Source organism: Pogona vitticeps, chromosome 2 (assembly GCF_051106095.1).
Source record: "Pogona vitticeps strain Pit_001003342236 chromosome 2, PviZW2.1, whole genome shotgun sequence".
In the NCBI taxonomy this organism is placed as follows: Eukaryota; Metazoa; Chordata; class Lepidosauria; order Squamata; family Agamidae; genus Pogona; species Pogona vitticeps.
The window spans coordinates 290,945,942-290,959,783 of NC_135784.1; the positions used below are offsets into that span (position 1 = coordinate 290,945,942).

The 13,842-nt window shown below is 40.4% G+C and overlaps 1 protein-coding gene across 1 annotated transcript; it reads right to left on the bottom strand.

Annotated features, from left to right (window-relative positions):
• Positions 1–235: 235 nt before the first annotated feature.
• RIMOC1 (RAB7A interacting MON1-CCZ1 complex subunit 1) lies at positions 236–11,375 on the bottom strand. The gene is made up of 6 exons (XM_020783650.3): positions 11,218–11,375; positions 9,679–9,785; positions 7,619–7,765; positions 7,243–7,374; positions 4,388–4,502; positions 236–990 (listed from the first exon to the last, which is right to left on the bottom strand). Exons 1-6 carry the CDS (start codon positions 11,351–11,353, stop codon positions 704–706), a joined length of 924 nt encoding a protein of 307 aa, XP_020639309.3. The 5' UTR covers positions 11,354–11,375; the 3' UTR covers positions 236–703.
• Positions 11,376–13,842: the final 2,467 nt, after the last annotated feature.

The window sequence follows — 13,842 nt, forward strand, 5'->3', positions numbered from 1 at the left end:
AATGGCTGGCTATGTTAGCAGTTGCTTACAACCAGGAGCAAAGAAAGGAGGAATGCAGAGTATCACTGACAAACTAGAAATCTGAATAGCGCTTCAAACTGCAAAGGTTTGTACAAGACTTCTGCAGTGCTGAAGAGAAATTCAATAGTGTCAGAGTGGCCGTCATAACGTTCTTGCTAACATACACATGGATAAATAATCAGATTTTGTTTGTATTATCAGTCTTCTGCATCAATTATTTCACATAACTTTATTTAAATATAATTTCTTGTTCCACAAATATTAGAGCCAGAAGTGTTAAGAATACTGCGTAGATGGTTTTTCACTGTTCGCATAACTTCAGGGTACTAGCCCAGCTGGAGGTTATGCTGGTTTAGTGTAAAAGACATCCTAGCTGGAGTGTGGCTTCATATGTAGTTACTTTGTTCTGTGAACAGATACAAATCCCAGCAGGTTCTATTCTGTTATCCTCCTCACACTTATTTAGTCCTGCTTTTAAAGGTATGTGGAGCCCACATGCACCTAGAGGAACATGCTGGTCCCAGCTTCTTCCATCACAGAAACATGACTGTCAGAAAATATAGAGATTGCTGTACCCATGTAGCCTATCTAGATAAGCCCAAACCACCCAAAATTAGGGTTCCAGCTGACATAGAGAAGATACCCAGCTCTTCTTTTTGGAAGGTAAATCTGCTAAAGATAGTTAGATTGCCAAGTGTTGAAAAAAGTCCAGGATGCGCTTTGCATTTTTTGTGTCCCAGTTATGTGATTTCAAAGGTCCTTCACACACAGTAATGTATTTCTGCACCATTTTCTCTCCTGTCTCTCGGAAGTCCAAAACCTGGCTGTGTAAGCTGTCGGGCGGGTCATCACTTGACTCTGCACCTGTGTTCTGCCTTTGTTCCTTTTCTTTTTCACAGTACTTTAGTCCCCAGTAACACATTTCTCCGCAGTACATCATGGCCAAGAGATGGGTGTCACTAAATATGCCTGCCAAAGAGAAGTTAAAATTAAGCAAATAAGGGAACAAAATACATTTTACTTGGTGTACATACTTTTCCATTGATACATCCTATCAAGATTAACACTGAACACCTAGTCTTGCTAAATTTTGGAAGCTAAGTAAGATTGTGCTTGGTTAATACTTAGATGAGATTCCAGTGGGGAAGAGCAGATACTGTCTATGGCTCAGTGGCAGAGGTTGTGCTTTATATGCAGAAGGTTATAGGTTCAATCCCCAGCATTTCTAGGTAGGATTAGAAAAGAATCCTGCGAGAAACTGAAGAGTTGTGGTTGATAAGAATCGACAACAGTGGGTTAGATAGATCAGTTGTCCAACTCGGTATAAAGCAGCTTTCTACAGACAAAACCGGACTACCTGCAACTCTTCCTCCATGCCCTCTCTAGAGAGAAAGGGCCTGGACCATGTCCTTGATTTCCAGGACCAGACAAGACCGTCAACACACCTGCCTGCCTGCAGTATAATATCCTTGGTGTAACATTTTATGTAATCTACTTTGGGAAGCCGTTGTGGGTGAAAAACAGAATATTAAAAAAATAGCCTAAAATGAAAATGTGGACACAATCCAGATGAAATGCAGAGGGACAGTATGGTGTCCAAACAGGACTAGAGGGACACCGATTGAAATCCTTACTTAGCCAGGAAACATACTGGGTGACGTGGCCCAGTCACATGTCAATCTAACCTATCTCATAGGCTTATTGTGAGATGCTGAGCTTCTTGGAAGAGAGGCATGATAAAAGTACAATAGTGCACTAGTGATTTATTTCCAGGCACCATTGAAAGTACTGGTTATGACCTGTAAAGAGCTATATGACTGGGGTTCGGGTTACTAGAAGGACCACTTGCTTCCATACAAACCCAGTTGGGGGTTAAGATCTGCAGAAGATTTCTGTCTTACAGTCCAACCAACTTCAGAGGTCTATCTGGTTGGGACTTGAGGAGGGCCTTCTCAGTGGCTGCACCCAGGCCCTCGAACTTCTTACCAAGAAACAGTGAGTAAGTAATATTTATTATAGTTGATAAAAATACATTATTATTTAAATAAAATCATATTAATATCAAATAATACCGAAACACATTGGCCAAGACATGTCATCATCAATGTGCTATGTGGCTCTTTTAAGACACTGAAGTTGAGTTTTGGGTTAACCAGCAGCACTGCAAGATGTAAACACTCTTAAAACATCACACCAGTCACATAAGATGAAATTTAGAGACACATATAACCATAAGTATACTACCACAACTTTCCTACAAGGTAAAAGTTAAACAAGAAATCTCTTAACAAGGGCGGGGACACTCAAAGACCTTATGTGGTCAAGAAGCTGCGGCAAGCTATAGCGGATCTGCAGTATTTGGCCACTTTGCTAGTCATGTAAGAAACCTTGTCAGAGAGCAGCAAAATAAAATTTGTCAAATCTCCCCAGACATTTTTGAAAGATGGGGAGATCTTGATAAAAAGGACAGCATAAGAATATATGCTCCACTGTTTCCACAACACTACCATCAGAAGGACATAAACAATCAGAATGGGATATACCTTGAAATCTCCCTTCCAAGAAATTAGGGGGCAAAACGTTAAATCTGGCTAAGGTAAAACCTCTTCTAGATTTAGGTGGTGTTATACTGGTCAAACAGGTGGGAAGTATAAAGGCGTTAATTTTTATGACACCTGTTTTGTCCCTAACCCTAAATGTTCTTGAAGTTCTATGTCCCAAATCCTTTGCTTAATGGCTGATTAGGCAATAGCATAAACCATCACTATGCCGGTATTTGGAGAAAGACCAAGAAACAGGTTTGCCCCCTTCCTGACATTGTGGCAGCAGGTGGATCTTTCTTCCTTAAGCTGGTCTTGGAGAATTAAGAGTCCCCAGTTTTCCTGTGGATGTGCTGGTTCTCATTGTTTTAAGTTAAATTAGCACCACTATTTTAGTTAGTTTTAAGGAGTTTTAATTCTAATTATATTTTAACTACATAGCTGAATTTAACTGTATTTTAATCTCTGCCATTTTATTGCATTTTAATCTGCTGTTTAAATTGTTCTGCAAGCTGCCTTGGGTCCCATTTCTGGGAGAAAGCCAACATATAAATGAAGCGAATATCATAATCATCCTCAACAAACAGATAAAAGCAAACATGTGAATTAGCCTTACTTCCACATTTATTTATCCTTATATACCCATGTTGCTTGGTTTGTTGTTCAGGATACATTTTACCCCACGAATCCGAAACTGTTTCAAACTAAAGGAAAAGCTGCGGAGAGTGCTACATCAAAGGAGGAAGGAACCGGGGGCAGGTTGGGGAAGGGTGTTGATGGAAACGGACAAGACTCACACAGAATGAAGCAGCACTTTTGCCATTAGGTAAGCTAAGAAGTGCTCCTCTTCATTACAGAAGTTGCCCACTGTGGCTTTCCTTTATGTTCACCTGACCCATGACACATGTGGACAGACTTATGGCAACTCTTTCCAGGGTATTCTAGATATGGAATACTCGGAAGTGGGTTACCGTTGCTTTCTTCAGGGGCCACTCTGATACTGTGCAGCTTGCCCAAAGCTAAACAGGCTGGCTCTTTTATATACAGCGGTGCCTCGCTTTACGATTGCCCCGCATTACGACGAATCTGCTTTATGACGATCTTTTTGCGATCGCAATTGCGATCGTAAAACGATGGTCTAAATGGGGGAATTTTGCTTTGCGATGATCGGTTCCCTGCTTCGGGAACCGATTCTTTGCAAAACGATGTTTTTCTAACAGCTGATCGGCAGTTTCAAAATGGCTGCCGGGTAATTAAAATGACTCCCCGCTGTGTTTAAGAACGCATTCCTCACTATACAGGCAGCGAAGATGGCCACCGTGTGGAGGATCTTTGCTGGACGGTGAGTTTTTACCCCACTGGAACGCATTGAACGGGTTTCAATGCATTTCAATGGGTTATTTTATTTCGCTTTACGATGTTTTCGCATAATGGCGATTTTCCTGGAACGGATTATCGTCGTTAAGTGAGGCACCACTGTATATAGAATGTTACATAATTTATCTGTCTTAGCGTGTGCATATTCTATTGCTTTAGTGCAACTCCTCTAGAAAAAAATCAGAAACTACTGAAGTGTGCTACAGTCATTTACACTGTGGTAAAAAGTATGATGATACTGCTCTAACAACTGGGTACATTTGGTTTTTGGATAGGATTGCTAATGCAAAAGCTGAAAACTACTGTGATACACCCTGTATTCTTTCGCCTTAGCTTTTTCATTACAGCTAACAGTGCTTCCTTTCTACCTATTCTTCCCATTTCTTTTAATTCTGTTGGGGGGGGGAAGAGGGGAAAGTGGCAAAAGAAACATGATGGATAATACTTGCCTTCACAAACCAGTCTAGCTGTGTTTGCATCCTCATACAAAAATCCCTCATTTGGGTTATCAGAACTTCTGAAGCCAAGCATTTTCACTAAGTAATGGACTCCACTGTGAAGAAACTAGCAGAAAAGAGAACCTTCAGAATTGCACAGTCTCTACAGCAATGTTTTAAAATCTTTATTCATATCAGAGCACTGCACAATTTAAAATTGGGCCTCTATGAAATATAAGTAAAATCAAAAAGTTAAAATGTTAAGATAGACTACTTTGGAGTAGAAACAGGCTACTTCAATCTCACCCATTTGCTAGATCTTTTGTACATGTAGTGCAGTATAAATTGCATGCACTTAAGTGCTGCATTGATTTAATATCTCCATAGCCACAGAAAATGTGCACTGTATCCAAGTAGCCCCATATTACTTGATAATTCTTTGATCTACCTCTTTTGCTTCAAAGTCTGTTAAGTAACTTACAATTAGTCCAGCCAGAATCTTCTCCTCGTGGGAGGAGACACTCTCTGGAATGCATCCATTCAGCAAGGTGTGTCATTTTTCTTCTCCATAGATTTAGCCTAGTCTCTTCTGGTTTAATAATTTAGAACCTGAGATATGCACAGAAAACTTCTCCTCGATTTTAGCTGTTGTGTAGGGGGTTGGGGTTCATGAAGTGAATGGTTTTGGTGCTGTAGTTCTTTATTTAATTCGTTATTGGCTAGGACCTCTTTATGTACTTCCACAGTGGCAATGACAGCAAAATAATACTTTTTCAATAGAGGCCGGCTTCAAGCAACCAGTAATAATCTTACATTATTCATTAACAGCAACATCTACTTGTTTGACTTATACTATATGGCACTAGCATATTCTGCTGTGGAGTAGCACAGGGCAAAGCTACTGTTCTTATTGTGTGCACTGTAGTCTGACCTAGCTACCGTATTTTTCGCTCCATAAGATGCACTTGACTATAAGACACACCTTCCATTTGAGGCGCCATCAGGGGTGAAGGGGTGTGCGCGTGGAGGGGGGGGGAGTCAGGCGTTGTCATGATTTCTCCTCCTTTTCCGGCACTCTAAACACGTTTTCTTCCCAAGGATCACTTTCCTCCCATATGTTTTTCCTGAACACTACTCTTTCCATTTCTTTCAACTGTCCTCCCTCCTCTCTCGTGAGAAAAACGTTATCCCCCTCTTCTCCTCCCACTTTCCCCTCCTCTGTCCATTTCTCTGTCTCATGACGCTCCATCTCTCCTTCTTCTTCTGTCACTTTGAACTTTTTTTAAACAGTATTTGCTCCATAAAACGCACATACTCCTCCCCCTTTTTTGGTGCATCTTATGGAGTGAAAAATACAGTGATTTCCAAAGTATGTTATTTCTGGTGGCAACTTTCTGTTTGGTGTTTAGACAATGTTTTTTGTAGGCTTGTTAATTCCCAGCTAACTTTGAGCTTCCTTTCTGCATCTCTGGCAGCAGTTTGTTATAGAAGGGGTTTTATGGTTTTTAAGCTTGTACAAAGAGATTATTACTGGATATCTCCTTGTGCAAGCCTGCAATTTGTCTAAACACTAAGACTGTTGCACAAGTAAAGGGAACAAACAGGATTCTACTTCATCTTTACTAATTTAGATGTGTTTTATGTTTTTAAATGTAGATTACACCAATGTCTGGCTCATGCGATCCAGTAAGGTTTGCTCCAGTGCACTGTTTACATCTGGCTCAATAATATCCTCTTGCATACACACTATTTTGTACTTGACTTTCAGGTGATGGACTTGAGTCCCAGTAAAAAATGTATATAACATAAGCTTGAATTCCGCCCACCTAAGCCAAGCCCTTTGTGTCAGAAATGCACTTTGTTGCCCTTTGGATTCTATATTATTCCTTACAATTATGAGCAAATAATAGATACTTTCATAACATTGAGTTCATGTTGGATTTATAGCAGCAGTTCACAATATGTAGATGCTTCTGATACAAAGCTGGTTCACAGAATAAAAAAACATCCAGAATCTTATTATTTACACAAGTGTAAGTGCAATGGGATAAATCACAGCAGTAAATTACCAGTAGTTATTTAATCACCACTTATATTCCTCATTGCACACTAAGCATGTAACTGGTATGTGACAAGTAATTGTTAACATCAATTTGCAACTGTGATATATGCCACTGCCAGTGTACATAAAAAGTAGGATAGTAAACATCAAGGCAAGAGTTAATTGGTAGGAATTCTTCACATACCAATGCTACACTAATAAATGAAGTTTTGAGTGTTCCAAGCCCTGAATTCTGGTGAGGTTGTGCAACTGATAGGAAGTTGTACAGGATATTGCTCTAGTAATTATAAACACTCTGCATCATACTGTAGTGGTGCTAAGCCTCTCCAAGCCACAGGATTATGGAAAATATCTATACGAACCTAAACACTCTGGCTTTTACAAAGTTTGTAGAAACATCAACAAGTTTAGTACCATTCAGATTATAATCAAATAGTTTTGATCTGACCATTGAAACTATCAATTTAGATTTCTTCAGCAATTATTATAACTTCTTTAGAACTATATAAGCTGAAATCCTATACCATCAAGGGTGGGCAAAGTGCAGCCTTCCAGACACAAACTGCAACGCCTAACATTCTGCAAGGCTAGCTATGTTGGCCAAGGCTGATGGGAGTTATAGTCCAACACTTTGGAGAGCCACACTTTGCTAATTCCTGCTATACAAGAATACTTGACCTGCAGCATTTCCCCACTGAACTCAACAAAACTTACTAGAAAGCAGACAAGCATTTTCACAATTACTGCTACAGGAGCTGTCGGTTTTACTTGATCTGCTTTTAAACAGAAGGGAACGTGTGTGTACCTTTTTAAGTGAATCAGTTTTCTCTTCCAACCATTCTTTCCTTTCCTTGACTGTGTGGCAAAACATGTAGAGTAAAGCCCCTCTCCTCCAGTAAAGGCATTCAAGCAATTCCATACCAAGCACGGTGAGTGGCTAAAAAAAGAGAGGAGGGGGGCAGAGATACCCACATCAAATAAAATTCTTTGACCTTCAATAAAAGAGACAACTGCAGTATATTTATGACCTGTTGGATGAGGAAATTTCTACAGACAGTAGAAGAATAAAAATTACAGAAATAGAGAAATCAATTGAAGACAAGAAAGCTTTTCTATTGTTTGTGTTGCACATGGAATGTAAAAAATGCACAAGCAATAGGGACCCCAGGCACAGTACTCACTTCTTGGGATGTGCTGCTTTCAATGACCAATCTTTCTGGCTCGGAAAGTGCATTGATTAATTCCTCAACTTTTCCCAAAGAAGACTCTTCTGGAAAGTCTTCATTGACAAGCTGGTTTTCCTCAAAATATGTGATATCCAGCAGAGCCTTCAGAAAGGTGGAAAAGCAAAACTTCTGTATTACTCAATCCTATACGTGTTCTGCTCAGTCCTTGGATTGAGAGTTTTTCCTTGTCAAGGTAAGCTCTGGCTTATACTATGCAAAAACAACTTTTTAGGATGGGGATTTACAACTATTTCCCCCCACTCTCTCAGGGTTCACTTCACCCTAAGATGCTCAAGCCAAATGTTTTTTGCAGAAGGGATGGGCCAGGTGACTTTCACCCTAAACACTGAGTAATCACTGCTAGTCATTATAACCCCTTAATTATGGACCAGAGCTTCCAGCATGAGTTATGGGCCAGAGAGACTCCTTGTACCTCTTTTTAAAAGCAAGAACTTAGAAACATAGCAAAGTATTGTAGTTTTTTTGTATAAAATGCTTGCTGTCCCCTGAATTATTATGCAGTATTGATCACCTCATCAGTTTAGGGCTCTCCTGAAAACAAAGATTTTTTGGTCTGCCAGATGTTGTTGAAAAACTATTAATCTCAAAATGCTTTAGTTTCACCACAAAAATCCTTCTTTTGCATTCTCTATTCCCCTTCCTTGTAATCCATCTCCTAACCTCTGTTTTTAACTTTATGGCTGGAATCTAGTAATAGGACTTACACTGTGTAAGGCTGATGATGTCATCAGCCATGGCAGTTTGTGGAAATTAAAAGCTTCCCTGTGTTCCATGGCCTCCAATTCCTTCCCTGTGGGGAAAGGGATCCCAAGGAAACCTCCAAGACTTTCTGGGTAAGGTGGGAACTGAACATTTTTAACTTCCCCAAAAACATTGTGGCTGTTGACATTATCAGCTTTATAACAGCAATAAGTATTGCCACTGGATTTCTAGTGGTAACCACAAGGAGCCAAAATTCAACTTCCTGGGATAAATGAAGAATCTCTATGTGTTGTCCAGTGTCACTGCCTCCTCAGGCCTCTCAGAATGCCCACCACATCACTTCACATTTGCTGCCACCAATTCTAATGACTATTTAAGAAGGACAAAGGTTTCCTTCAAAACAAAACAGGTTTATTGATAACAAAATAAAATATGAAAATCACAAGTAGCTAATCACAATGTCAATCACTGCTTCTTATTTAATTAATCACAGACTTTCCCTCACTGACTATCCAGGCACACAGGCCTCTAAACAAACTCTTTCTCCCTCACACACCAGATCTGATCTTTCACACCCTCTTCACGCCCCTTTTTATTCCAGCTCCTCCCTCTCCAGCTTCCCCCTCCGTCACCCCATTGGCTGATGATCCACTGCCCAGCTGTGACGGACAGGTGAGGTTAGGGCTGTCTGTTACAATGAATCTCTATGTGTTGTCCAGTGTAAGCCATGAGCACAGCTGGAGCCTCCTATGGTGGTGCTGGTAGCAGCTGAGTTTTCCAGCAACAACTCTGGGTTCCAGGTTGTGAGAATGTGCAAGAACAGATTTTATTGCAACCAAGGAACCTACAGATAGAGGAACAATGCCCCTAATTCCCTGTGGGAGCTTTCTGAGGGTTGTTTCTCTTTTGCTAGCCCTACCCCAGGTTAATATTCTTTCAAGAGCCCCCCTTGTTAAAGCCACAACGGGTCCTGAGATTCCTGGTCTCTGAAAGTGGGAGGGGAGAGGATGAGTCCTGGGCCTGGATGAAGCCTTTGCAAGGTTGGCCTATAGAGTTAGACAGGCATTACTGTTGGCCACTACTCTGCTCCTCCTGGAGTCTCTTCTGCCTCTTGCACTTGTGCTTTTACCAACACTGCTACAGGTGGGTAGCACTACTCCTGTTAGAATTTTAAAATTTATTTTTTTCTCCCAATACACATTCTTAGTAAGTTTCAATTTTACGTGAAACATTCTTCCAAGTATGGTTAGAACTACTGTCTAAAAAGCTGAAAGTTCATTACTGCACAATACCTGTGTATAAAGCGGCAAAAATCTGGAAAGTGTACAGTTTGCTCCAGGTTCTTTGCAAAGGTCTGCTAGTCTTTCCAGTGTGGCAGCAGCCTGTGTTAAAAATGTATCTGTTGGCAAGGAAAGAGACAAATAACCTATGCAATCAGCATATTTTATATATATATATTGATATATATATATATCAGTCACTGTAACGTTTACAGCTGCTGGAGCAGGAGATGGATCACTTCCTTTAACATATTTCAGTCACTGTTGATATTCTTATGCCAAAATAATTGTATAAGAAGCTTGCAAGTTTTATGACTAAATTATGGCAGGCTAGTGAACTTGCATAAAGCTACAATTACATTTCTAGTCCCTTTCACTTTACAATTCCTTTTTTAAAAAGTGTAAAACACACAGCAGCTGTTGAAGGAGAGGATCATTGCCAAAGTAAGGAGTCAGCTGTTTGGACTTGACTTCTCTGCCTATAAGCATCAGGTGATAGGAAAGACCTGCCTCAGACTACTGCAAACACATTTCCAGGGTACAATACACCAGGTTAAACAGATCAACTCTTCATAAAGCAACCTGTCATCAAGATCAATCAGTATGTTCTGCAGGAAATAAATAAAAAAGGAAATTCAGACTAACAAGGAGGACTGCACATGGGTGTTGTTACAGTGATATGTATTATCTAAAGATAATCTTAACCAGCATTGTCATCAGTATGGACACTTGTATTAACAGAAAAATTAATTAAGAAGGTCCTCCAAGCCCTACCTAACAACCAAGCAGCTTGAGAACTTGTTTTAAAGTTGGATGGAGATTTAATCCTAGGTCCCACTGCAATTGCACCTTTAAATTACATTTTTTTAAAAAGACAATATTTTGGTATCTTAAATTGCAGCACAAATCTAATCCAGACAAGAACAGCAAGAGCTCCCCACACAAACATTTTGGGGTCCTAGTTCAGTGCATTTAACCTGAGTTTAAAAAAAGAGAGATGATACAACTTCTAATTACAGTTCTAAAGTAATGTGTGCTTTGACCTGCATCACCACATGGAACAATGAATACCAAAACACCATCCTTCTGCTCAGAACATGGTGATGTGGAAGTTTTAGACCTGGGCGCTACTTGGATGAGAAACTAGCAGGCAATACAGTACTAGGAATCTCCAAGTAGGGCTGGAATAGAAGCTGCTGTTAGGCAGAGTTGAAAAGCCCGGACTAGCGGAGCCAATGGGCCATGTCCGTACAAGGCGGCTTCCTAATCGTCCTAACAGGCAGTGCCAGTAAAAGGGAAGGCGAGCAGGGCATCATCCTCATCAAGCCTTAATCTCCCTAATGTCCTGAACCACTTTGGGGGGGGGGTCCCAAGGCGATCTTTGGGGTAGGAAAACAGCGGGGCCGTTCAAGGTCCGACTCAATGGTCTCAATGAGACACGTGTCGGGAGAGCAATAACGAGTTGCAACACAAAGCAGACCAAGAGCCGTAAAAATCGACAACAGATAGTGGAACAGGGCAATGCAAGGGACCCAAGCCGGCCCCTCTTACCACTGGCCTCTCCGTCTCTACTGCAGCGGCTCAATCTCTCCTTTAGCCCCGAGAGCCGCGGGTGCAAGCGAGCCGCAAAGCCAGCCTCTGCCATAGGGAACGCTGCCTCGGCTTCTACCGTCACGTGACTTGCCATGCCAGTCTTCTCATATGACCGCTCTACCACGCCCCCTTCCCGTACCGTCCCTCCATCACGTGATCCGCTGGGCGCCTTTGCGTTGCCACGTTCTGAGTGGAGGCAGGGAAGGCACAAAGAGATATGAACATGTTAGAGACGCGGCTGAGCCTGATTTTCGAGTAACTTTTGTAGCGTTTGAAGTTTGTGGCAGGGAAGACGCAGTGGCCCCATGGAGACCAATGCATTTATGACCACATGGACCTCTGTGGGCCTTAGCCTATTTCACTAAAACGCCTGATAGGGTCTTCGTATTTATTTATTTATTTATTTACTTATTTACTTATTATTTATTTATATTTTTATCCTGCTCAACTAGTGACGGAGTCACTACTCCAGGCGGCAAAATAAATAAATAAAAATAAAAATCATAACACAGTTCAAACAACCCCGATAACACCCACAGAATTGTCAAATGTGAAACATAATACCAAAAGATAAAACAACTAGTAAAAACATAGACTATAAAATATCAAATATATTAAATACAATAAAGGCGAAAACAGGGCAGGTACATAAACAGAGGTGGGGAAAAAGACCCATTGTTCAGCAAGGTTACTCTGAAGTCAGGCCATAGAAGGCTTGTGAGAAAAGTCGGTTTTTAACTTGTCTCTTGAAATCAAAGAGGGATGGGGCTAACTGTACCTTAGGTGGGAGCCAGTTCCAAAGTGATGGAACAACCACCCAGAAGGCCCTGTTTCAAGCGGCAGATTTTTGGGCCTCCCTTGGGGTCACCACCTGCAACATCCCAGTGCATATGGGGATGGGTAGGATGGATAGACATTTTGATGAAGAGGTGCTCAGACAGGTAGCAAGGCCCACCTAAACCGTTAAGGGATTTAAATGTTTACATAAGTACTTTGAACTTGGCCTGGAAGAATACAACCAGCCAGTGCAGATGTGCCAGGACAGGGGAAATACAACAGGACCCCCCATATCAACTGATTATTTCCAAGACCCCATCAATACTGAAAACCATGGATAATAGCCAACACTGTATATACACCATAGCAAAGGGAAAAAAATTGTTTTCACGTGCATTATCAGAACCGACCACCACGTCCCTGAACTGACCACTAGAAAGCACCAAATACCATGCTATGTATTCTTCACTAAGAAGTATTCATAGCGCTAAAAATGGATCAGGCATAGGGAAATGACTCAGAATACAGCAATTTTAAATATGTCTGAAAGAATATGGCTCAGAATAGTGTATAGTTGGACATAAAGTAGCAGTCCTTCAACAGTTGTCCTCAACTTTTTAAGTTCTCTTGTGAATCAGTCAGGTCAACATCTTCCCTTTCACAAATTAGCCTGCATTGTGTAACATTAGTTGCTCAACATAACTCATCATCCAGTGAATTGCATTAGTGTATTACAGATAAGTAAAGTACTTTAGATAATAATTTTGAAATCAAGCAAATGCTGTTCTTCAGATTTTTTATCAGATGTGAGTGGGTATGTTTTGGTTAACAAGTGTTACAGAATTGTGCTTATAACAATACTGCATTCTTAGTTTCAGTCCTTTCCCTATTTATGTAGGTTTACAGTACTGTATATTGTAATTTTGACTTTTAATTACGCACAAAAGCTTTGCTTCAAATAGCTGTTTAAGCTAATTCTCATCAGGTGTCTTCCTACTTTCCTTCTACCTAACTAACTTGGATTGTGGTTGAGAAAATAAGAATTTACATGCAGATACACACACACATAGACACACACCCCATATTAGTCATACTTGGTAATTCATCCTTGGAATGAGGCTTAAAAATACACATTCACCTACATTATAAGGGTCACATGAAGGAAAGTTTCTGGAGAACAGAGTTTATGAATATTTATGTCTCTTACACCATGTTCTCCATGAGTAATTTCCAGTATTACTGTGAGGAAGTGTTGTCATGGAATCCAAGCAGTTTTGGTTAAGATTTAAGAACATTTTACAACTAATGTGTCTAATGATTAACTTACAGCAGACTTAATAGACTTCCTCATCTCACATTAACTGTGGGATATTATCTTCATTCAGTATTTTAACTTCAAGGCTCCAACCACTGTTTGCTGCAAAACATTATAAAATGTAAATCATATTTCTTGCTGACAGCATTACAGTGGTAGTCACAATGTAAAGGGAGAAGTCACATTTCAAATATACATTTCAAATACTGTATATCCTCCTTCGGGAGGAGAAGGTATATGAAAAAGCCATAAAGCATTTTTTTCATAGCTTTTTTATAGAACACAAGCCAAGAAATGTTACATAAAGACGTAATCCCTGTGCATGCCTGTTTGGAATAAATTTAATTAAATCCTGTAAGATATATGTGTAAGACAGAGTTAGATGCGCCACGAAAATGTTAAAAGCAATATTGTGGGACCCAAATGCAATGAGGCAATTGATATTGGTTGAAATATGATTTAGAGCCAAACTGTGTATAATGGGCCACTGA